At 40.7% G+C, this 26,740-nt stretch overlaps 1 protein-coding gene across 6 annotated transcripts in view; it reads left to right on the forward strand.

Moving 5' to 3' along the window:
• The first annotated feature begins 8,019 nt into the window (after window positions 1-8,019).
• The window catches only part of exd3 (exonuclease 3'-5' domain containing 3), a 188,093-nt gene continuing 169,372 nt past the window's right edge, over window positions 8,020-26,740 (forward strand). The window contains exons 1-2 of one of the 6 annotated variants that reach the window (XM_063073914.1): window positions 8,020-8,062; window positions 14,789-14,856. In XM_063073914.1, the coding sequence (XP_062929984.1) occupies window positions 14,823-14,856 (34 nt within the window). In that variant the 5' untranslated portion in view covers window positions 8,020-8,062; window positions 14,789-14,822. Of the gene's footprint in view, window positions 8,102-8,161; window positions 8,183-13,930; window positions 14,181-14,788; window positions 14,857-26,740 lie in introns of those variants that run through there. The other 5 variants (XM_063073915.1, XM_063073919.1, XM_063073917.1 and 2 more) reach the window with 5 other exon arrangements.

The following is a 26,740-nucleotide window of genomic DNA, read 5'->3' on the forward strand; positions in this document are numbered from 1 at the left end:
GCCCCAACTTTGCAGCACTCTGCAAAATGATTCCTCTTCCCTCGATTATTACAGGACTTTCTATATGCAGGACATGTGGAATGTGCCTCCCTCCATGTTTGCTGCATTTACTGTTTGATCCTACAGCTTTGCTATACTGTTGCTTTGGGAAACATCTTGTGCTCTGCCCCTCTGTTTTCACAGCATGCCCTGTTGTTTCTGCTCTGTGCAGCTCCTTGGCTTGTGCTCATGTGGTCTCCGCTGTCCTACACATATCCATAGCCTTTTCTAGCATTAAATCTTTCTCACAGTACAAGCTTTCTCTAAACTTCCACAAACTATTTTGTCTCTGACTAGTGAGTCTCTCAAATCTCCAAACTCAAAGGACTTACTCAGTGTGAGAAGATCAAGTAAATAATAATCAATACTAACACCTTGTTTCTGGTCACAGGAGAAGAACTTGTATCTCTCAAATGTGACGTTTTTACTTGGGACAAAATACTCCTCAAATGTTGTCATTAGAGTGTCCAATGTAAATGCTGCCTCATCAATTTAAAAGCTATTGTGGATGTCCAAAGCATCTTTGCCAATTATGTGTTGAAAGATGGATGCTTTCAATTTTCCCCTCATGCCTTCTGCTCTGCTTGCTGCTAAATAAATATTGAATCATCCTTTGAAGCATTTCCAGTTAATTTGCTGATAAACTGCAATGGTGCTGGGGCTCTTAGGTTGTCCATACGGGGAATTTCAGTGTCTCTCAGCTCAGTGTCTTAGTGAACTTCTGGAAAAATTTGCTCTATCGCCTCCTTGGTCAACTTGTTGTTGGCATCTTCCATTATCATGCAGTTTTTTTTTCTGTCAGAATCTCGTGTCTCTTTCTTAATTACTTGTGGTATCCAGTTACGCTTCATATTTAGACCTCACTTCACCTTCAGACACTATGTTATGTTCGTTCTTGATAAAAGACAAACGTTGTATGGGTTTAAACTAGTGAGTTCCAATGGGGTGGTTACATGTCCTAAGGGGGCATTAGGGGAAATAGAAGTCATTGGGGGGGCATTCAAGATTCTTGGGGTGGGTGGTAAGTGGCACAAGACCTGACTGACCATTAGTACGGCAGGCACTTCCAAAACAAAGGATGAGGCACTGGAACACAGGAATAACCACAGCCCTGCAAGCGGTGAGCACTCGTGGTCACAATGCGTCTGAAACTCAGCAATCTCGTCCAACCTTACCAGCCAAACAGACACTATTGGGGATGCATAAATTAGCAACCAGGGTGAACAACAGTTCTCCCTTGGCTTGTGGTAGGGAACAAGTTCATGTAATTTAACAGTTGGTAAGTCAAGTACACCCTCTCAACTTTCTCTACAGATCAACAGAAAACAGATTGCACAATGATACATCACTGGCTGGAACCAAACGGTGAAATAGAGCCAATCAGTGAACCTGCTGACCCCGAGGATTCCTTTCGAGGTGTTCAAAACAAATTCAGCTTCATGTGTGTGGTCCAGAACCATCTTTGGGGATTATGAGATATTATGTGATTGGTCAATCGTGCTAACTAGAGTAGTATAAAGCTGAGGACTTGGGGCCTTCCCCTCCAGAGATTCTCGATTGCACAGTAGCAGCTGCAGCAAAGCAGGCATTTCAGAAGTTTCTCCAGATGTTCCTCCGTGCTTCTCACGTCTGTCTCCATCAAATCAGGATTGTGCCAAACTGCTCTTCATTGTATTTTCATCCTCCTACCTTGTTGAAAGAGGCTTCAGTGCGTGAACTACATACTCACAAAAAACAGATACTGCTTGGACATTGTCACGTATGGGGACTTAAGACTTTTGCTGTCACAGCTTGAACCAGATATTTCAACTCTTGCTAAAAACCATCAAGCTCAAGGATCACATTGATATTGAAGCTGCTGTACAGCACACAGGTACTGTGTAAGCTAGGTTTAAAGACAAATAAAAATTTAAAGCAGAATAATTTTTCTCATGTTAGCATAAGGTAGACATGTTTTACACAATGGGGGCGCTGGAAAGTATATTGTGCCTAAGAGGGGCATTGGCATGTATAAAGGTGCTTTAGGGAGGGTGTTGGCAAGTATGAAAGTGCTTTAAAGGGGGCATTGGGCTACAAAAGATTGGGAAACACTGGTTTAAATGTATTAAGTCATGGCTTCTAGCTCCACACTTTAGCACAGGCTCCCATTTCACCAGCGTCACTCTCGGTTCCCGGTGAACCACCCACATTACACACTGGAAACTGAAGTTCTTTATTATGGGCACAGATAATAACCACAGGATCTGGTGATATTTCTAATCCCCAGGTTTATTTAGGAACGTTGCTTCATGGTTCTTCATTTTAAAGTTAAACAAAGGACTAGAGGAGATAAAGGAACAAAGAAAAAAAGAAACAAAGACGGCACTTTTGATGTGCTTGGCATCTTTATACTTCACATAAGGCAAATTCCTGAGATAAGAAGGAACCTATTAAAAGCTACACAGTCATAGCAAACACGAGGAATTCTGCAGATGCTGGAAATTCAAGCAATACACATCAAAGTTGCTGGTGAACGCAGCAGGCCAGGCAGCATCTCTAGGAAGAGGTACAGTCATAGCACATAGCACGTGTAATATGCTAACACAGCCAATGAAAAATGTAAAGGTGACACACCATTATTTAACTGCTACACTACTTGCCTGACAGTAAGTAGAGACAATCACCACATATTGTGAAAGATATACTTGTTTGTTAAAAATACTAATTGTGTATCAGTAAAAATTCTGATTTTAGTCTTGTAGTAATTCAAATTGTATCTTTTTAAAAGCATATAAATCAACTGATTCCAACAATCCCCTTTTGGTTCTAAATCACACATTTAGAATGAATTACATCTGAAAATTCAGAGGCAGAGATACATTACAGAGTAATCAAAAACTACTTCAGTTGTATAATATCAAAGAGTATACATGTTCTCAAAAACATTTATAGCATTATGTCATTTTTGGAGACATCAGGAACACTTAGATGAATTCGGATTATTCTGATGATGATCGCCTTTGAACACAAAAAATGCATATTACGGTAATGCATATTAATACGAATATTATGACTTTTAATATTGAGTAACCCCAACTTCCAAGACTGTAATGAATCCAATTAAGGAAATCCCATCTATCAGTTTGATTAGTTTAACAACTTCTTTACGAATGTGGTCAGTGAGATTAGTTATGTCTGGAACTATAATACAGATAGGGTCAGATGTGTCATTTCACATAACAGGTTAATCGCATTCACATAAATGTTTCCATACTCTATCATTGTTTAGCAACCTACCATTTTCCATCCAGGACCACCTCTCTCGGTCTGATTTAGCACTTCTCAAATATCTTGCATGTTAGTCTGTGATACAAAGTTCAGCTTGGTTTCCATAGTTTTAGTTATCAGGTTTTCTTCTATTTCTATTTCCTTATTGCTTCCTTTCCTGCCTTTCTGCACTTTTGTCTGTGAATGTGTTTCCACGGCTTTCCATTGTGGTCATCTTGGAGTGGCCGTTTACATTTCAGTACACAAACTTCTGTTGGTCATTGTATCACTTCCATAAGTTCTCTTTCTAGTTGGCCATTCTTGATTGGAGTTCCCATGGCTGTAAAAAATTCTCTTTGTCGCCACGATTTTCCTAAGTCATGAATCTCTCTGAAGCATATTCAGAATCAGTGTAGATGTCAGTTGATCTTCCTTCTGCTAGCTTACAGGCTTCACCAAAGCTTTCAGTTCCGTCTGTTGTGCAGAGGTATCAGAAGCTATGCTTCCTGAGACTATCACTTCGTTTTCTGTGACAATAGCCCAAGCAGTCATCCAAATTTCTCCCTAAATGTTTGAGGAGCCATCAGTGTAAAGAATCAGATTTTCGTTCATCAAAGGCACTTCTTTATGGTAAATTGCATCTTCTTGGCATGTTATTGATCTTGCACAGTTATAGTCATCGTAGTCTTCCATGTCCATTGACAACTGTGTAGCTGGATTCATTTACTTGCTGATTGAATGATGATATTAGAAGCAGGAACATTTGACTTGGACCTCCGAGTAGCTGTCTCTACAGGGTCAGTAAAGTATACACTGAATGCAGACATCGAACGTTTGAAGTCTGATCCAGAATGATATTAGAAACAGTCATAACAGCTAGGTAGGGTGCAGGCACTGCTGTTTTTGGGGACTATTCAGTGTTGACTGCATTCCAACATAAGTGACATCACTATTAACACAGCGCACTGGGTTGGCAGAACTACCCACCAAAGATCATTGCTGCGTACAGCAGCTTTGCTTCATATTACTCTGCAGTTCTGAATTGTGTTTCTTGCTGTGGACGTACTTTTCATGCTATTCTTTCATTTGCTCAGTTAACACAGAGATTTATTCTTTAGATTTTTTTTACTGTCATACTGCATCTAACAACCTTTTTCCCTTTTCCCCAAATTGGTTAGTTAAGTTGTTTACTTGTTGAGTCGTTAAATTAATTGCTTGCTTTCGTTCACATACTTGAGTTTCTAATTCAGCACGTTCATGCTTAAGTGCATGAACACTTAAACTCTGGTCCTGCAGCTCAGCTTGCTTGTGTTCTCTTCACTCTGGTAATACTGCTATGCCAGCGTCTAGCCGGTTTTCTTATCTCCTGACCACATTTTCTGAATCTTATTCCATATCTTTTCAACATCACCCATAAGCCAATTCTCAACAGATGGCATCAATAGTATATTTCCACTGGATTTTTTCATTAATCATATCAAGTTTATACACTTCATTCAAGTACGTGTTTAAACCCTCAGTTATCCATTCTCTCACACCTGGAGGTTCAACAGTTTGTTTCTCAACTTTGGCCATTGTTTTAAGTTCAATCTTAAGGAGTACTCTTCACTTTAGGTGTCAATCATAGTTAATAAACAATAGAATCATAGAGTTATAACCCAAATAGAGCTTACAACCCAATGTTTTTAAAAATAGAGCTTACAGCCAGCTGAGTCTTATCAGCCCTAAAATTATAGAGTTGCAACCCAAAATATTTAGCATGTGTTTGCCACAAATAACAAAGTAAAATACAGCTTTCTACTCACTCTTAAACTTCCTTTACATGGTGCACTGAAGCAGAATCAGACGACTTCTTTGACAAGTCAGGAATGGAGGAAGTTCTTACCTTCTGTTAGGTGTGCACTAAAATTTCCTTCTTTGTCAGGAATTTTCAAACTCCGTCTTTTCATGACTATCCTATGCCGACTATACCAAAAATGGTGGGATCTGGCGATTTTTCGATCTCCAGGTTCTTTCAGGAGTCTAAGATTGAGTGAAAATTTGTTGCTTCATGATAGTTTGTTTTAAAGTTTAAACAAAGGAACAGATATTGAGTGTATGAAAATAAGAAAAGACAAAGAAACAAGAACGAAGAGCATAGAACAAGATGGTGATTTTCCAGAGGCTGGCACTTCTATACTTGACTAAGGCAAAATCTTGGGGTAAGGAAAGACCAATTCAAAACTATAGTGTCATAGCAGCGTGTCATGTGCTAACACGTAACCAATGAAAACTTAAAAGGTAACAAACCATTACGTAACTGCCATACCACTTTTCTTCTAGTAGACAGAGAGAAACAACACATATTGTGAAAATATACAAGTTACAAAACTACAGATTGTGTAAAAGCTACAATTTCAATCTTGCACTAATTCAACTAATAGTTTATTAAAAGCATAAAAACTAACAGATTCCAACAATTGCTGTGTCAATAATCACTGCTAATAGAGAGTGCCCATTATAATGAGTTAAGAGTGGGTATCTTTACTGTATGTTTGGTTTATAACTCTCTGGTAATAGTTAGTGGTCTATCCTGCATCCCTACAATGAGAGTGTAACACAAGGCTAAGATGCCCAACTGTGAGTGCACTGGAAGTTTGGGGGGGGGGGTGGTTATGGAAATTCTACTCACACATTCAGAGTGGAAGCACTTCACCCTGGATTGGAAGGGCCAGATTCAGAAGACATAGGGACTGCGTGAGTTAGCTTGAATACATTGATGCTGGCTGGTGATTTTGTAGGACACTGTTCAGACAGAAAATTAAAATAAGCCAGTGTCACTATAGTAACTGTAACTGTAGGCCATTGCCCATCCTGTAAAAGACATCTGCCACCCTCCACCCTGAATTTCGACACAAACACTACAATCCTCAAATGAAAGTTCATCCTGCACTCCGACTGTAACTGTATCCCTCCGTATGTGTGATCTCCTGCCTATTTTCAAACAGCAACAGTGAGCCATATCACTCTGGTAATGTTGAGAGCCAGTCTGTATTGTTACTGTACATGGGAATAGGAGCAACACCTCATATTCTGTCTGGGAGGCCTCCAACATGACATCAATTTCTCTAACTCTGGTCTTCTCCCCCTTCCTTCTTCTTCAATTCCCTACTCTGGCTCCCCTCTTACCTCCTCATCCTGTCACCTCTTCCTTCCCTCTCGGTGGAGAGGCTGTGGAGAAGGGTGCAAGGGTCCATGCCCCAGTTTGACCCCAGCAGCAGAGATAGAGAGGACTCTCTGATCTATGGGCCATTCCCAGGAAAGGTATCAAGTGCTGCTGGAAGATCATCAACTCAGTGAAAGATGCTCTTTGTTCTGCCTGCAACTTGTTGGTCTTCCAGCACATCAAGATGTCTATAGAGGAGTGCTATTGAATGGCACATTCCAGGTTGCAGCAGTACATGCTGAGAGATGTCCTAAAGCTTGGTGTGGCCAAAGCAAAGGCACTGTGGGGAAGGACAACAGTCTGAAATTCTTCCACTACAGTACCTGGAAGGGCTGAGTCTACTGGGGAAGACGCTCAAATATTGAAATAGTGTATCACCCTGCAGGGAGAACATACAGGTGAGGTAGGGTTTGTTTTGCCTGTAGGGCTGGACATCGTAACTTGTAGGCTGGGAGGTGTGAAGTTTGTAATTTAGGTTTTGTTTCATTGGGTGTGAGTGTGTAAGAGTGAGGGAGAGAGATGGAGAGAGAGAAGTTTTTCAGTGTGTTGGGGGCACAGAGCACATTCAGAGTGGGGGATGGTACATTCTGGGAGTGGAAACATAAATGGGAGAGGTTGTGGATGTTCAGTGTGTAACAGGCTGGAAGGCTTTGGAAAATTGTGTCTTTAGGGGTAAGGAGTTTTGGGGAGGGGTATTTGGATTTGGCTGTGAGTTTGGAGTTATGCAGAAGGTGAATTTTCAGGGCAATAAACTAATTAGGTAATGGTAAATTGGGAAGTCCATGTTGGTGGGGTGAGTGGATGTTAGAGGTGAGGGATGGAGTCAACTCGGTGAATGAATTGAGTTGGCTTTGTGCGTTGTGAAATGTGAGTGGGGGGAGGTCAGTGAGATGTAGGGTGATATAGTGCATTCAATATTTCTGTAATATTTGATTAAGTGTTCATTTACATAATGCATTATAGGTTCACAGCAGGTTGGGCAGCACCCATGGAAACGATCAGTCAACGTTTTGGGCCAGAATATTGACTGATCGTTTCCACGGCTGCTGCCTGACCTGCTGAGTTCCTCCAGCGTGTTGTGAGTGTTGCTTTGACCCCAGCATCTGCAGAGTATTTTGTGTATGCATATGTTTTAGAAGAAAGTGAATGCCATACATCATTATGCCACTTCATCATATGTAAGCACTTCACTAAAAAAGAAAGACTAAGTAGACAAATATCCCAACTAACACACACAAAATGCTGGGAGATCTCAGCAGGCCAGGCAGCATCTATTGAAAAGAATAAACAGTCGACGTGGCGGGATGAGACCCTTCATCAAGACACCTGCCCTGTTTTTTCATTAGCTTCTGAAGTTACAAAGGATAACAGGTGGAACTTCGTGAATTGGAATGGGGTGAGTGGTAGAAATCCCGTACCCCACTCTCCAGTGTCTCCAGGGGCCTCTCCCCCATCGCATGGCTGGACGCCACCTGGCGGGAGAAAGAACCGGATGTGAAGTCAGCGGTTCACCCTTCCCGGAAGTGATTCTACGGTTGACCTCCCGGGGAAGAGAGCGGTGACGGCAGTTAGGTGAGAGGAATGGAGGGCGGCGCCCTGTCAGTACGCGAGGTGGGACCGGCGACCGGGTAACCCGTGGTCAGAAGCATCCCAGTTAGTGATGGTTTGCGAGCTGAGGCAGAATCTGCCCTGGTGGGTGTCGCAGCCTCCTCCGGGACTGGGACCTCCTGGCGGGCGGATCCTGAGCTGTGCGGCCAATCTGCGAGGAACCATGGACTCTTCCCACATTTAGTCTGTGTGCCGGCTCCCTGACGGACCCACCTCTTCTCAGAGCCCGCCTGTGAGCCGGCTCGCAGATACTCCGGAATATTCAGTCTTTTTGCCCCTTCAAATTATCAATCCACCGGCTGCGAAACATTAGTGGGTGCCCTGAGCCGGCAAATTTAACATTCAAGGATTTTATATCCTCTATGTGTCCAACTTGCCCCTTTGTTCAAAATAATGGTCGTGCATCTTTTCATTTTTGAAATGTATGGTGTAAGAAGTCGTCGTGTTTGTTGGAGTCTATTACCATCCTCATCAGTGATTATATTACCAAGTTTTGCAATTTATCCCGATTTTCTCATGCTGAAGCCATTAATGAATACTTCCTGATATTAACCTTTTGGGAAGAATAAACTCTTCCTATCTGCAAATCAGCTATTCGGCTCGGCTGCTTGTCTCTTAGCCACCTACAGATACCTGATTGTTACTACACCTTTCTCAGAATGGTTTTGCTAACATGCAGTGTAATATGGGACCGTGTTGCTCCTGGAAATCAATTTGAACAGTAGTTATGCTGTTCGCATCAAATTCTCTTTTACCTTGTGAAAGAGTAAAATCAAGTTTAGCAGATGTTTTTTTCTTTAACAAATCTCTGTCCTCTTTTAATGATTGCTGTAACTTCAGAGTGACCATTTTCCCCCCACATTGGCTTAGATTGCATAGTGCGGGACAGGGGTTCATTTTTTTGTTTCTGGGTTCTTGGCTCCTTTACTGAATTTGCAGTAGCAGTTACAACCCTCGAGCTTCCTGGCGCTGTCCCTATTTCTAAGGAGGTTTGGAAGAGCTGACAGAACACCCCTATCTTCACACATTAGCAACCTAAGTGTATCTGATCTGCGCTCGGTGACCTTTGTACATTCAGCTCTCAACTTTTCAACTATGTACCTATTCTTTATCTGATATTTTTTCTTACCCAGTTCACTAACATTTCCTTTATAGATATATTGCTCTTTTTTTACACATGCAAATTACTCATTTAGTAACTCAGCCATGCTCTGCTCTCTCCAACACCTTCCATTTGGTCATAAGCTATCTTCAGCCTTCCTTTAGCCACTCCATTGGCCATTATGTTTGTTACAGAATTTTGCATTTCCTTTTATATTAAGTGTTAAAGCCATTTTCACTGTTTCTTCCTCTCTGATTTCCTTTTCGGAACGTCCACTTATTCTCTGTATTCGTCTGGGTTTTCTTGTTTTAGGACTAATACTTAAGAATAGTTTTAGCAAAGTAAATTTGATTGTAATGGGTAAGCTCTACAGGATTTGCAGATAGTTTTCACTTCCCACATTCACTTCCATGGTCTGTTTTATGCAGAATGAAGTGAATACACTGTTCCAGTGTTCTTGTTTAAATTAAACAGGCCTTGTCTGCCAGACCTGAATCTGGTTCAGGACTGGAGTCTGAGGATCCAACTCGATTCACTCTAGATCCCTGATAAAGCTACGATAATTAGTACGAAACTTAGAAGTCTTTAATGCTTGATTCATTGAAATAGGGAGTACGATGCAAATAGCTCCATTGTTTATTAAAGTTGGTTTATTATTGTCACATATACTCAGGTTCAGTGAAAAGCTTGTCTTGCATACAAGTCAGTTCATTACAATGAGGTAAAATAACAGATGCAGAATAAAGGCTGATTTATACTTGTGCGTCAAATCGATGCCGTAGGTACAAAATACTCTGCAGATGCTGGGGTCAAAGCAACACTCACAACACGCTGGAGGAACTCAGCAGGTCAGGCAGCATCCGTGGAGAAGCTGCCTGATCTGCTGAGTTCCTCCAGCGTGTTGTGAGTGATGCCGTAGGTATGGTGTAGCTGCGAACCCTATGCAGTGCCTACACGGATCCCTATGCTATAGCCTGACGCGCACCTCTCCCAAAATGTAACTATGTGTCGTGGCAATGCAGACTGCAACAACTGTGATTGGTCTACTTGGTAGCATTGCATTTCCTCCTACGCTGCAATAGCTTCCCATTGGGCTACTGAAGGGCAAGGAAGGAACTCTGGCTGCAATGCTTTCCATAAAGCTTTACAGACCTCCGAAATTATGGAGGACACATTTCGCTTTTACGAAAAAGACGCTCGCTTTAAATTTGTTTACCCCGAGAAAGACTACCATGACCATGAAGTCTTGCACGGGCAGGTGTGTGCGAATTGCGTGACGTGTGCGAATTGCAGAGCGACGCGGACACACCAACGCACAAGTATAAATGCTCACAATGGCGTAGCCCACTTGCGTAGGTTATAGCGTAAGCTGGTAGGCACAAGTATAAATCAGCCTTAAGGTGGAACAGCTAATGAGAAAGTGCAGTGCAGGTAAACAATAAGGTGCAAGATCATAAGGATGTAGGTTATGAGGTCAAGAGTTCATTTTATCATCCTACAGAATAATCTTAAAAAAGCAGGGTAGAAACTGCCCTTAAGATTGGTGGCATGTGCTTTCAGGCTTTTGTATCTTGTGTCCTATGGAAGAGAGGAGAAGAGATAATGTCTGGGGGGAGGGTGCAGTCTTTGATGATTTGCAGTTTCTTGTGGTCACGGACAGAGCAGTTGGCATAGCAAGTCGTTTTACATCCAGATAACATGTTTTCTTTGGTGCCTCTATAAAAATTGGTAAGGGTGGACAGGCATGTGCAAAATAGCCTCCTGAGGAAGTAGAGGCATTGATGAGACTTGACCACAATGTCCTTGATCCCTAGATAATTATTATACTCCACAAATGTAGAGCCCTGTGGAACCTAGTAACAGCATTCTAGACACAAAACTCTGTCACCCACCACTCTCTGTTTCCTACCTCTGAGTCAACTTTGGATTCAAATTGTCGCATTCTTTGGGATCATTTTTACATTATTAATTAGCCTGCCTTGTGAAGCGTTATCAAAAGCATTGCCAAAATCCACGCAGGCTATTTCAAATACACTGACTTTATTGACCATGGTGTTACCTCCGGGAGATAATCATTAATCAAGGCATGACATTTGTTTTAATAAACCCAAGCTGATTGCTCTTGGTTAATCTGTGCTGTTCTCAATTACGGTTAAAAACAACCCTTCGAATTGATCCCAATAATTTGTCCACTTTTTAAGTAACTAGGTTTTTTAGCCTATAATTTATTCCTCCTTCTCCTTTTGAACACTCTTCCAACTTTAACAGGCCTCCAATACTCTAGGCACCATTCCTGTAGCCAGAGAGGCTTGAAAAATGTCAGAGCCTCTGCAATTTACTGCTTCTATTAGCTTTATTTGGACCTTGTTATTTATCTGCTTTCAAAGATGTTCTCTCTTCCTATATTTATTCCATTAGGTACTTAACACTTGTCTCCGTAATTGAATATCCAGAATTACTTTCTTCGGTCATGTAAACTGCTGTAAATCATTTATTAAAAACCATTTTTACATGCTCTGTCTTCAGATGTGTGTTACCCTTATGGTCTCAAGCAACTCCTGTTCTTTCTCTAATTATGCTCTTTATGTACATCTTTGAACTTTTTCTGATTTCACTTGCCAGCTTTATTTTTCCTTGCCCTCCGTGTTTTTCCTATTAATCTAATTTCATAGCTACACTTTTTTATCCATCCAAGCTTTCTGCTGCAGGAAGCTATCACTGTCTCCAAGAAGCTTCCCTTTTTATTTATCCTTTATGTAGTTTTTCATCCCTAGGACCCTAGATTTGGCAGTCCAGTCTCTTTTTCTGGGACCATGTTAACATTGATAACCATGAATCTCCATGTGTCTTATTTAACTTTAGTTCATTGTTTCCAGTCCACTTGCAATATTACTTTAATCTTATGAATTTTGCCTTACTCCAATTTAAAAACTTCACTGTTTTATTCTCCTTTAGTTATGATTGCAGCCATAAAAATGCTCTCTCACTGTCAGTCAGTCCACATGCCCTAAAATTACATATTTGTTGGATTTTCTGTGGACTGGCTAAGAGTTTTCTTATGACTGAAGGCTGGATAAGTGGCAGCTCTCTCTCAGTCCTGCTCCCTTGACCTGGAACATCTGCTGGTCAAATGTCATCTGTCTCTCTGCCAAGGGATCTCACTCTCGTCCTGGTAGCAGTGTACGTTTCACCCCTGGCAGATGTCAAGCTTGCACTGGGGGATCTGAGCACTGTGATCAGCACCCTGATTCCTTCCTGATCATCACAGGGACTTCAACCAGGGTAGCTTGAAGAAACGTCTGACAACTACCACCAACATGTCACCTGTGGAACTAGAGGAGCCAAAAAAAAATCCAGATTTTGAAGGCGGAGCTTAGGAGAGTTAATGGTGCCGAACGGCGACTCCTTTGCTTGCGTCTTCGGAAACAGCTCACCTTTGAGTACATCTACACTGAGTGTTGTAGGAAAGCAGCATCACTCACCACCCTGGTCATGTTTTCATCTCGCTGCTGCCATCAGGAAGAAGGTACAGGAGCCTCAGGACTCACACCACCAGGCTCAGAAAAAATGATTACCCCTCAACCATCAGGCTACTGAACCAAAGGAGAATAACTTCACTCAACTTCACTTGCCTTATCACTGAACTGTTCCCACAACATAACGAACTCACTTTCAAGGGCTCTTCATCTCGTGCTATCGGATACGTAATGCTTATTTGTTATTATTTTTTAATTGCACAGTTTGTTGCCTTTTGCATATTGGCTGTCTGCCCAGTTGATGCGGTCTTTCATTGATTCCATTATGGTTATTGGATTTTTTGAGAAATTAAATCTCAGGATTGTATGTGGTGATATATATGTACTTTGATCCATATGTGGTATGGTTGCATTCCATTACTTTCTACATGGCAAAACCTAACAGCATGTTTCACTCCCTGAAGGTGCTCTATGCAAGGAAGAATAATATCACAGCTGGGCAATTCGTACAGCATCTGGCAACCTTGTGATCTCTGTCTCAGAGGCCGATGTCAGAATATCCTTCAAGAGGTTGAACCCTCACAGGACATCAGGCTCCAACGGTGTACGTAGCAGGGTACTGAAAATATGTGCCAACCATCTGGCTGGAGTGTTCAAGGACATCTTGCACCTCTCACTACTGTAGATTGAGATTTCCACTTCCTTCAAAAGTACTGTACATCAGTCATACTGGTGCCCAAGAAGAACAAGGTGACTATCACCCAGTAGTAATGTATGAAATGCTTTAAGAGGTTGGTTATGGCTAGAATTAACCCCTGCCTGAGCAAGGACCTGGATCCACTGTAAATGGCCTATCGCCACATCATGTCTGCAGCAGATATAATCTCACCGGCTCTTCATTTGGTGTCGGAGCACCCAGACAACAGCCATACTAATGTCAGGCTGCAAATGGATCCTCAAATTACTTATTGGGAGACCACAGTCAGTGTAGATTGGTAATAACATCTCCTTGCTTACAATCAACACAGATGCACCCCAAGCATGCATGCTTAACCCACTGCTTATGACTGTGTGACTAGGTACAGCTCAGACACTACTTAGGAATTCACTTTGATGACACCGTTATTGTTGGCAGAATATCAGAAGGCAACAAGGAGACCTACAGAAGTGAGATAGATTGATTGGTGTCACAAATATAACCTCACAGTATCATTGAGACTAAAGAACTGATTTTGAATTTCAGGAAGAGGAAGTCAGAGGAACAGACACCAGTTTACATTGAGCTCTCAGCAGTGGAAAAGGGAGCAGCTTCAAGTTCCTGGGCATCAGCATCCCAGAGGATCCATTCTGGATTCCCTGCATTGATCATCACAAAGGAAACACGCCAGCAGCTCTTCATTAGCAGCTTGAGGAGATTTGGTATATCGGCAAAGACTGGCAAATGTTTACAGATATACAGCGGAGAGCATTCTGACTGGTTGCGTCACTGGTATGGAGGTGCCAGGTTAGTTGTAGACTCAGCCAGCACCATCACGGACATGAGCCTCTTCACCTTCGAGAACATCTTCAAGGGGTCATGCCTCAAGAAGGCATCCAGCAAACACCTCACCTCATTACTACCATCGAGGAGGAAGTACAGGAGCCTAAAAACCAATATTCAACATTTAAGCAACAGTTGCTTCCCCTCCGCCATCAGATTTATGAACAGTCCATAAACACTACTTTTCTATTCCTCTTTTGTTTGCTTGCTCATTTATTGGTTGATTGATTCCAACTTATAGTAATGTTTATGTCTTTTTATTTTACTGCTGTTGCAAAACAACACTTTTCATAACAATATGTCAGTGATAATAAATATGATTTTGATTCTGGGGGCACAATTAGTAGGGATGCTGCACACTTGATTAGTGAGGAGTTGATAAGCGGAACCAGATAAGAGAGGATGATGAACAGCTGTTGGGGGAGGTGGGGGTTTAAGATAGGAGGGCAAAGTTTGGCAAGTGAAGGAAATATGAGAGAGGAGAGGGGGTCCATCAATCAAAAATAGCACAGAACTGTGACTCTAGCTTTATTTTTGTCTACTGATTTGTGCCATCTGCTGTTTTGTTGCAGGATTTTGTTGGCCTGAATTTGAAGCGGCAGCCCAATGATGAATGACAAGTATGCCGGTACTTGTGCAGGTACTCTGTGTGATGGCGTGTCTGTGGAATGTCAGTGGTGGGAAGGATGTATTGCAAGTGACTACATGGAGTTAAATGTTCCCCCCCCCCCACCACCGTTGTTCAAATTTACCTGTTTATACCTCTCTCTTCAGTGTGGTTTTTCTACTGTGGGTTATGAGTGACTTTTGCTCATTACTTGTGGGCGCACAGAAAGGTGCCATTTGGCCCGTCAGGTTCATGCCAGCTTCCAACAGAGTAATACCATCAGTCTTTTTCCTTCTTGCATTTCTGTGTATCCTATAATTAAGTCTCCTCCACCTTCTCACTCTGCCCCCCGTGCCTCCCCTCTCTCCCATCTCTCCACCCCTCTCACCCCCCCCCCAAATGGTTGACATATAACATAAAAAGAATCGGACCCAACATAGACCCATGTAGAACACCACAGGTCACCGGCAGCCAACCAGAAAAGGCTCCATTTATTCCAACGCTTTGCTTCCTGCCTATCAGCCAATACGTTATCCATGCTAGAATCTTTCCTGTAATACCATGGGCTCAGCTTGTTAAGCAGCCTCATGTGTGGCACCTTGTCATAAGTCTTCTGAAAATCGAAGTACATGACACCAACCAATTCTCCGTTGTCTATCCTGCTTGATATTTCTTCAAAGAATTCCAACAGATTTGTAAGGCAAGATTTTTCCTTGAGAAAACCATGTTGACTGTGGCCTATTTTATCATGTTCCTCCAAGAGTCTCTAGCATCTTCCTAACTACTGAGGTCAGACAAACTGGCCTATGGTTTCCTTTCTTCTGCCTCTCTCCCTTCTTGAAGAGTGGAGTTTCATTTGCAATTTTTTAGTCTTCTGGAACCATTCCAGAATCTAGTGATTCTTGAAAGATCATTACAATGCCTCCTCAATCTCTTCAGCCACCTCTTTCAGACCCCTGGGGTGTACACAATCTGGTCCAGGTGACTTATCTACCTTCAGACCTTTTTTAGTTTCCCAAGAACCTTCTCCCTAGTTATGGTAACTTCACACACTTCATGACCCCTGACACCTAGAACTTCCACCATACTGCTAGTGTTTTCCACCGTGAAAACTGAAGCAAGATACATCCACCATTTTGTTGTCCCCCCATTACTATCTCTCCGGCATCATTTTCCAGCGGTCCAATATCCACTCTTGCATCTGTTTACACTTTATGTATCTGAAGAAACTTTTGGTATCCTCTTTAGTATTACTGGCTAGTTTACTTTTGAATTCTAGCATTACCTTCTTAATGATGCTTTTAGTTGCCTTCTGCTGGTTTTTAAGAGCTTCCAATCCTGTAACTTCCCAGTAATTTTTGCTGTATTATATGCCCTTTCTTTGGCTTTTATGTTGACTTTGACTTCTCTTTTTAGCCACGATTGTATCATCTTTCTTTTAGATGTTATGTAACTGGCAACAATGAATATCAATCGAGACAGGTTATATAAAAACAACCAAACATTTATTAAACATGGATAAACAATAAAAAAACAAATGAAAACCTTAACCAGAAGTTAACCGCTATGCAGCCGTTCAACAAATCGTCACTTGGCACTGGTTCTTAAAGCGTTAAATGTGAAAACAGTTCTTAAGCGATAATGTCAGATATAGTTCTTAAAATGGGTAATTTGAAAGTCCAACAGGTTTATACGTTCAATTGGGAGAGACTTCTTTGGCAACTCTTGCTTTTGGCAAGAGTTATCTTCGATGCAGGTCGCTACTCCTTCAACAAAGACTCAATAAGGTCGACCTTTTGTTAAACTGCCGAACCATCCGACTCCTCTCAATCCTTTGGTCCTGTACTTTGATAAAGTCTTCACTCCCCCTTCTACTGCTGGAATAAGGTACATCGGCACATCTAGCAAAAATTTCCAGTCCAGAAATATTGTACCTTGCAATAGAACGCAACACTCCATTTTAAAAATGAAACTGTGTCATAAAAACAAATACGCAACAGAAATGGAGACACAGCACGTTCTACCTGGAAATCTTAAAAACTAAAAACTAACTGCATCATCGGGGGTCTACCCTTATATACCCATGTGCACATGTCATCACGTGACCTCAGATTGGCGGGAAAATTACATCAGGTGACCTCCAAAAGACCATTGCATCATTCTCACAAAAAAAATCACAGATCTCCTTGAGGCATGTAACACCTCCCTCCGAAAAAAAATTTTTGGTCTTTTAAAGAACAAAATTTTAACAATTAACAATTTACAAAAAAAAATACAAAGGTATAAAATTTACAAAATACACAATATATACACTCTTATCATTCAACATTACAAACTAATGTACAGTTGGAGTGTTACAAATGTTAAAATACCACTCCATAAAAAAAACAAATTTTCATTGTACATTTAACATCTAGACAAACAATCAGCGATCACATTATCTTTACCCTTAATATGAGTGATCAAAATATTGTACTCCTGTAACATTAGACTCCAATTTAATAATCTTCTATTTTTGTTTTTCATCTTACTCAAAAACACGAACAGATTGTGATTGGTATAACCTGTGAGTGGTTTATGAGTAGTACCAACATATACTTCAAAATGTTGTGAAGCCAAAACAAGAGATACAAATTCTTTTTCTATTGTTGAATAATTTCTTTGATGGGCATTAAATTTCTTAGAAAAATAAGCTACCGGACAATCAACTTCATCACCATCATCTCTTTGAAGTAACACTTCTGCTGCAGCTTCATTACTAGCATCTACAACTAACAAAAATGGTTTTTCCAAGTCAGGAGACTTAAGTACAGGTTGACTACATATTATAGTTTTCAATTTATCAAATGCCTCCTGACAAGACTCTGTCCAAACAAAGTTTTCATTTCTCTTCAAGAGATTAGTTAATGGAAGAGCAATGTTTGCAAAATCCTTACAAATTTTTCTGTAATATCCTACCATACCCAAGAATCTTCTGAGAGATTTTCTACCAGTTGGAGTGGGTACTTCTAAAATTGCCTGAAGTTTTGCTTGCACAGATGCTAATTTTCCCTGACCCACAACATAACCATGGTAAGTCACTGTGGCATGACCAAATTCACTTTTAGCTAAGTTAATAGTTAGGCTAGCTTTTGAAAGTCTCTCAAATAGTTTCTCCACCGCAGTAATATGTGCTTTCCACATATTATTTCCTGTAACTAAATCATCAATATAAGCATCTGTATCTTTTAATCCCTGAATCACGCTATTAATCATCCTCTGAAAAGTACCTGGTGCATTCTTCCCAAATGGAAGAACATTATATCATATAACCCAGATGGGGTTACAAATGCTGAAATCTCTCTACCTCTATCCGTCAATGGAACACACCAATAACCTTTTAACAAATCAATTTTTGTAAGGAGTTTGGCCTGTCTAACATTATCCACATAATCATCTACCCTAGGGATTGGATATGCGTCAGTTTTTGTCACAGCATTCATCTTTCTGTAATCCATACAAAACCTAATACTATGGTCTGGCTTAGGCACCATAACACACGGTGAACTCCAATTCGAATTAGAATGTCTAATAATATCATTCTCTAACATATACTTAATTTCTTGTTCAGCAAGTTCACATTTTTCCCTGTTCGTTCGGTACGGATGTTGTTTTATGGGTTTTGCATCTCCAACATCGACATCATGCATAGCTACGGTGGTTCTTCTAGGGGCGTCTAGAAATAAATCTCTGTATTTAAAAATTAACTGTTTCATCTGCTCTCTCTGCTCTGGCTGTAAATGAGCTAATTTTTCATCAATATTTTCCAGAATTTTTGAATTTGGTAACCTAGCAGAAATAATGTTGGGTTTAAAATGAGTTTCAGATGAATCCTCCATTAGGTTTTTATCAAGATCAGACTCATTATTGACCACAACAGTCATAGTAACAGCTTCTCTCTCATAATACGGTTTTATCATATTTATATGACACAGTTGTGTTGTCTTTCTCCGATCTGGGGTTTTTACCACGTAATCTACATTATTTACCTTAGATTTAATCTCATAAGGACCATGAAATTTAGCTTGTAATGGATTTGTTTGCACTGGGAAAAGAACCAACACCTTATCTCCAGGCTTAAATGACCTCATCCGAGCTTCCTTATCATACCAAGTCTTCATCTTCTCTTGAGCTAATTTTAAATTTTCCTTGGCCAAGCTACAAGCTTTATACAACCTTTCTTTAAATTTTAAAACATAATCTAGCAAATTGGCGTGTACTTCTTTATTAATCCACTGTTCCTTCAACAAGGCCAAAGGTCCTTGAACTGTATGTCCAAACACAAGTTCAAAAGGACTAAAACCTAGTGATTCCTGTACTGCCTCCCTTACTACAAAAAGTAGTAAATGTATACCTTCATCCCAGTCCTTTTCATTTTCCACACATTATGTCCTAACCATAGTTGTTAGTGTGGAATGAAATCTCTCCAAGGCTCCTTGTGATTCTGGATGATAGGCTGAGGAAATAATCTGTTTTGCTCCCAGTTTATAAACTATCTGCTGAAACAACCCAGACATAAAATTACTACCTTGATCTGATTATATTTCTTTAGGCAACCCAAAATAAGTAAAGAATTTTATAAGCACCTTTGTCACAGTTTTGGCTGTTATATTCCTAAGAGGTACTGCCTCTGAAAACCTAGATGCTGTGCACATAATAGTTAATAAATATTGATGACCAGTTTTAGTTTTTGGCGAAGGACCTACACAGTCTACAATGATTTTTGAGAATGGCTCACCGAATACTGGAATTGGTTGCAATGGGGCCACTGGAGTAACCTGATTAGGTTTACCCACAATTTGACACATATGACATGTTCTAAAAAATGATGCCACATCTTGTCTTGAACTAGGCCAATACCAATAAAAATGTTTAGAAACTTTGTTCATAGTTTTCTTTACACCTAAATGACCACCCGAAGGAATACGATGAGCTATAGTTAAAATCTCATTTCGGTAAATTTTAGAACTACTACCTGATGAGTAACTTCCCATTCCTCACTAGCAGGAATTGTAGGCGATCTCCACTTTCTCATTAATACCGCCTTTTCAAAATAATCTCCTACTGGCACTTTTTCAATTTCACTATCTGGAAGAGCTTGTTCCTTTAATTTAACAATCTTAGGATCTCTACCCTGCTCTGCTATCATCTCCTTCCGAGATAAAGACAAATCTTCCTGGTCAGACTTACCACCAAAATCCTGATCAAATAATGCAGGTAAGAAAATTTCTGATACATCCTCAAAATTCGAATCTTGATTTGAATGGTCATGGGTAACAACCTCATCCTTTACTTCAGTCTTTTTAGCCATAGCTCTTGTTACAACACAGGAAGAACCTGTGTTAGAATCCCTCTGTGGTTCCTCAGAATTTGAATTTATTGTCAAATGTACTTCAGGAAAAACTTGTCCGCCTGCTAAATCATCCCCTAACAAAAGAGAAACATCATTCACAGGTAAACTGGACCGTAGTCCTACTTTAACAACCCCTGTAACTAATCCTGACCTTAAATTTACTCTATGTAAATGTACTGGCATAAAGGCACTCCCAACTCCTCTTATATAATTTACCTCACCAATGTCAGACTCATCACTAAACTTTAGCACACTGTCTAATATTAGTGATAGGGAAGCTCCAGTATCTCTAAGTATTCTTATTAGTACTGAATTGGATCCTTCTTTCAAGGATACAAATCCTTCTGTTATAAAAGTTTCATATCCCTTCTTAACTTGGTCAGACTTTGACACATCTTCATTAGTATTTTCTGAACCCTGTGGCTTTACAGGTTTTACAATATGCTGCGCACAAGCATCTGGGACTACTTCTTTCTCTTTCCTTTTCAATCGAAAGCAATTAGCTACTACATGTCCAGGTTTCTTACAATAGTTACAAATAATACCAAAATGTCTTTCCTTCACATGTCTCCCTTCATCCTTACTTTTCTCACTAAGTTCAGGTTTAATGTCTGATTTACCTTGACTCTCTGTGCTATTTTTCCTTTTGAAAATCTTACCTGGAGAAAATTTATTCTTGTGAATTAAAACATACTCATCAGCTCATTCAGCAATCTCCTGCAATGTAGCAGTGTCCTGTTCATTTAAGTATATTCTCACTTCAACAGGAATGCTTCTTTTAAATTCCTCCTGCAAAATCAACTCTTTTAATTTATTATACTCCCCATTCACATTTTTACAGGAAACCCATCTCTCAAAACACACAGGTTTCTCATAGGCAAATTCCACATAAGTTTTTCCCACTGATTTCTTCAAATTTCTGAATCTTTCTCTATACGCTTCCGGAACTATTTCACATGTCTTTAGTATATGCTGCTTAACAATATCATAATCCAGTGCTTGCTCAGCATTTAAAGCTGTATAAACTTGTTGTGCCTTGCCTTTAATTACACTTTGTAACTTCACTGGCCATTGGTCTTTTGACCACTTTAAACTCAGAGCAACGGTTTTGAAATGCTGGAAATATTTGTCCACTTCAGCTTCATTAAATGGAGGAGCCAAAATAGCCTCACGACTAGCAATAAACTGTTTCGTAGAACCAGAAGACTGATTCCCGGACTTTAATTTCTGCATCTCTAGCTCAAATTTCCTCTGGTTTTCAGCTTCTCTTTCTGCAAATTCCCTTTTTTTAATGGGCCTCTCTTTCTTCAAATTCCCTTATTTTAATAGCCTCCCTAGCCTCAAATTCCTTCTGTTTATTTACAGCTTCTAACCGACTCTTTTCCAAATCAGCTTCTAATTGCTTTAACTTTATTTGTTCTAGATGTAACTGCATTTCCAGATTACTCATTGGAAACTTACCTAACACCTCCTCATCAAACAATTTCAAATTAATATAATGCTCGGTGATTTTTCTTTGTATGAAGGCCTTGGTGGAATTCTTCATAATTCCTTTAATATCCAACTTACTAGCAATCTCCAATACCTCAGGTTTTCTCGCATTCTCTGAAGACCCCGAGTCATGTGTGTCCATAAACCCGACAGTATCCATTGTTGCCGAATAATACTCACACCAATCAAACCAAAAAAAATCCGGGTGCATCCCCTTTCCAAATCAAAATGACAATCACCAGCACTTAAGCTCAAAATCGGAACATCCCGGCCGAGCCCCCACAGATTATGTTATGTAACCGGCAACAATGAATATCAATCGAGACAGGTTATATAGAAATAACCAAACATTTATTAAACACGGATAAACAATAAAAAACAAATGAAAACCTTAACCAGAAGTTAACAGCTATGCAGCCGTTCAACAAATCGTCACTCAGCACTGGTTTTTAAAGCGTTAAATGCAAAAACAGTTCTTAAAGTGATAAAGTCAGATATAGTTCTCAAAATGGGTAATTCGAAAGTCCAACAGATTTATACATTCAATTGGGAGAGACTTCTCTGGAGAAGGGTTTCTTCATAGATGCAACTTTCCTGCTGGTTCTGTCCACAGGATTCACGATGCAGTAAATAAACAGTTTAAAACAACTGACCTTCATTTCGTTTAGAGAGAGCAAACCTTTGAATGAACTCTTTCCCTTTTGGCAAGAGTTATCTTTGATGCAGGTCGCTACTCCTTCAACAAAGACTCAATAAGGTCGACCTTTTGTTAAACTGCCGAATGATACCGACTCCTCTCAATCCTTCGGTCCTGTACTTCGATAAAGTCTTCACTCCCCCTTCTACTGCTGGAATAAGGTACATCAGCACATCTAGCAAAAATTTCCAGTCCAGAAATATTGTACCTTGCAATAGAACGCAACACTCCATTTTAAAAATGAAACTGTGTCATAAAAACAAATACGCAACAGAAACGGAGACACAGTACGTTCTACCTGGAAATCTAAAAACTAAAAACTAACTGCGTCATGGGGGGTCTACCCTTATATACCCGTGGTGCACATGTCATCGCGTGACCTCACATCGGCGGGAAAATTACATCAGGTGATCTCCAAAAGACCATTACATCATTCCCACAAGAAAAATCACAGATCTCCTTGAGGCGTGTAACATAGAATACTTCTTCCTCTTTGGGATGTATATATCCTGTGCCTTTTGAATTGCTTCCAGTAAGTCCAGCCATTGCTGATGTGCCATAATCCCTGTCAGTATTCTTTTCCAGTCAATTCTGGCCATCTCCTCTCTCATGCCTCTGTAATTCCCTGATTCATCTGACTTCAGCTTCTTCTTCTCAAATTTCAGGGTGAATTTAATCGTGCTATGATCACATGCTCCTAAGAGTTCTTTTACCTAGTTCTAAACAATTCTGGTTCATTGCACAACACCCAATTCAGAATAGCTGATCCCCTAGTGGATTCAACCACAAGCTGTTCTAAAAAGCCATCTTGTAGGCACTCTAGAAAATTCCACCTCCTGGAATCCAGCACCAACCTGACTTTTCCCAATCTACTTGCATATTGAAATCCTACATGACGATTGTAACACTGCCCTTTAGCATGCATTTTCTACTCCCATTGTACTTTGTAGACTGGGGTCGCCAACCCATCGATCGTGATCGATGGGTTGATCTTTGAGACTTTCCCAGTAGATCCCGAAAAAATCAAAAATAAATACACAAATACTGTTGTAATCTGAGCATTATAAGAATAAGTAATACTGATTAGGATAATGGTAATATAGCAATACTTTAGCTACAAAGCTGTTTGTAGAGAGAGATTGTTTCTGGGTTGCGGGGTTTTCGTTCCGTTCTTTCTGCCCAGTGCGCATGTGTGTAGCACCCCGCCATGAACTGCGTTTTCAGCGCAGCCTGTGCTGCATCAAAGTGATCAATTAAATTAGATTTGCAGTGGTCCCCAACCACAGGGCCACGAAGAATGCAGCGGTACAGCGGTAGTCGGAATGCACCCAGCACATCTTTAAGAAAAAAGCTGAAATAAGCAAGCTAATTAATGAGGTGCCGCCTGGCATGTAAATGTCGGCCCAGATCAGAGGCGATTGCTGATTGCGTCGCCTCTGATCTGGGCCGACATTTACGTGCCGGGCGGCACCTAATTAATTAGCTTGTTTATTTTGGCTTTTTTTCTTAAAGATGTGCTGGGTGCATTCTGGCCTCCGCTGTACAGCTGCATTCTTCGCGGCCCGGAGGTTAGGGACCACTGGGTAAGAGTACAGACTGTTGCGAACATCAATATACTGCACTCGCTCGTGATATCCTGATAGCATGGCGGAGGCTCCACAAAAGAAGGCGAAAACGTACAAATTCCATCCAGAATGGGAAGAGGAATTTCTATTTACCTTGGTGAAAGACAAGTGTGTATGTATGTTGTGCCACCAAACACAAGCACTGACTAAAGAGGGAATCTGGAGCGGCACCACAACACCAACCACCAGAAATTTAAAGACACCTACCCCCCGAAGAGTGCAATTCATGCCGGGAAATTTGAGGAGCTGAAATCAGGGTTGAAGGCCCAGCAACCATTTTTCACAAAACATGCTGCTCAAAATAAGACTGCTATTGAAGCATCATTTCGTGTAAGTCACCTTCTGGCTAAACACAAGAAGGCTTTTACAGATGGCAATTTATTTAAGGAAGCAATGGCCATTACCGCAGAGACTGTTTTTAAAGACTTTAAAAACAAAAATGACATCACAACCGCAATGCATAATATACCGCTTGACCCTGCAACAGTGACAAGGAGGGTAGAGTCACTGCCAGAGGATGTGGATATTTTTCACTTCAATTCGATGATTCCCTGGATGTAATGCAAACAGCTCAGCTTGTTGTATTTGTCAGAATGGCTTTCCAGGATTTTACAACAAAAGAGGACTTCTTCACTCTTTTGCAATTAAAGGAGAGAACGAGAGGTGAGGATATTTACAATGAGTTTAAAAAATATGTCCGTGAAAATGACAAACCCATTCATAAACTGGTAGCAATTACTACTGCGCAGCGTGTGCGTTGGTTTTATAGCACTAAAAGTCAGTGCCTACTTCGGGTCAACTTGTGTATGTGAAATTGCATTTTTACAGATGAAAAATTATTAAATCTAGGTACAGGAGCTGCCTTACTGACGGACACATCACAGACTGTCTCAGACTGGCTGTCTGTAGTTATGAGCCAAATTTCAGGGAACCAGCAATAAGTATTCAGCCCCAGTCATCACACTGAGTGCAACAGTTAATTTTTATTCATTTATTTTTCATGTTGAAATAAAATTAAATAATGAAACTTAGAATTAACGATGTGAAGTATTGTAATATTCTTAAAGAAAGATATGCTAGTTACAGTGTTTTCTTGTTTGAATTAATTTGAAAGTTTGACAAAAGTATTTTGTGTAATTCAAATACAATTAGCCCAAATAAAAGGCCTCAAATTGGCAGTACAATCTGAGCTGTTTCTTCTCTAAACGATTTAGTAGGTAGATCTTGCCTTTCACTAAGGTCGAGGTAGGGGATCTTGGGCTTAAAAAGGTTGGTGACCACTATTGTAGACCATATCCTTACTACTGTTTGGGGATCCAAATTCAACTCCCATGAGGATCTTTTTACTCTTTCAGTTCCTTAGCTCTATCCACTGTGATTCCACACATTCCGACTCTCTATGTCACCTCTTTCTCATGATTCAATTTCATTTTTTACCAACGGAGCAACACTGCCCCATCTGCCTTCTTGCCTGTCCTTTCGATGCAATGTGTGTCCTTGGACATTAAGCTTCCAGCTATAATTTTCTTTCAGCCATGGTTCAGTGATGTCTACAACATCATACATGCCAACCTGCAACTGTGCTACAAGTTCACCTGCCTTATTCCTAATACTGCACACATTCCGATACAATACCTGCAGTCCTGTATTCACCCTTCTCAATTTTGGCTGCCTTTTATGTTGCAGCTCATCCAGTTGAATGCAATTTTGCCCTATCAACAGCCTCTCCTTGCTACACATTACCTCTGTTGGTTAGCCAGCTACCTCATCTTCAGCACTGTCATCTGCCTTTCCTATGATACTTCTTACATTGAAATATATGCAGCTCAGGACACTAGTCGCACCATGCTTAACCTTTTGATTCCTAAGTTTGTCTGAAGTTTTACCAACATCTGCCTCCATAACCCCTCTGCTAACTGTTCTGGCACTCTGGTTCCCATCCCCCTGCAACTCTAGTTAAACTCCACCATGCAGTATTAATAAGCTTTCCCACTAGGCTATTAGTCTCCCTCCAGTTCAGGTGTAAACCGACCCGTCTGTACAGGTCCCACCTTCCCTGGAAGAGTGCCCAATGATACAAAAATCTTGCAGGCATACTCAATAAATCCATAATAGAATAATAACCATTACAGGATTAATGAAAGACTGTTCATTAGGCTGTTCCAAAAAACATTGGGCATTCAACTAAGGTTTCAAAGGTACATTTAATGTCAGAGAAATGTATACAATATACATCCTGAAATTCTTTTTCTTTGCAACCACCCACGAAAACTGAGGAGTGCCCCAAAGAATGAATGACAGTTAAATGTTGGAACCCCAAAGCCCCCCCACAGCTCCCCCCACATGTAAGCAGCAGCAAAGCAACAATCCCCCCTCCCCCACCAGCAAAAAAAGCATCAACACCCTCCACCGAGCACTCAAGCATGCAGCAAAGCATCAATAAAGACACAGACTTGCAATACCCCATAGACTACTCGTTCACCCGGTAATTCAACATACCGCAGGCGCGCATCTCCTCCCTCCCTCTCTCCCCCTCTCTCTCCCTCTCTCTCTCTCTCTCTCTCTCTCTCTCTCTCTCTCTCTCTCTCTCTCTCTTCTCTCTTCTCTCTTCTCTCTTCTCTCTTCTCTCTTCTCTCTTCTCTCTTCTCTCTTCTCTCTTCTCTCTTCTCTCTTCTCTCTTCTCTCTTCTCTCTTCTCTCTTCTCTCTTCTCT

Source organism: Mobula hypostoma, chromosome 21 (assembly GCF_963921235.1).
Source record: "Mobula hypostoma chromosome 21, sMobHyp1.1, whole genome shotgun sequence".
Taxonomy (NCBI): Eukaryota; Metazoa; Chordata; class Chondrichthyes; order Myliobatiformes; family Myliobatidae; genus Mobula; species Mobula hypostoma.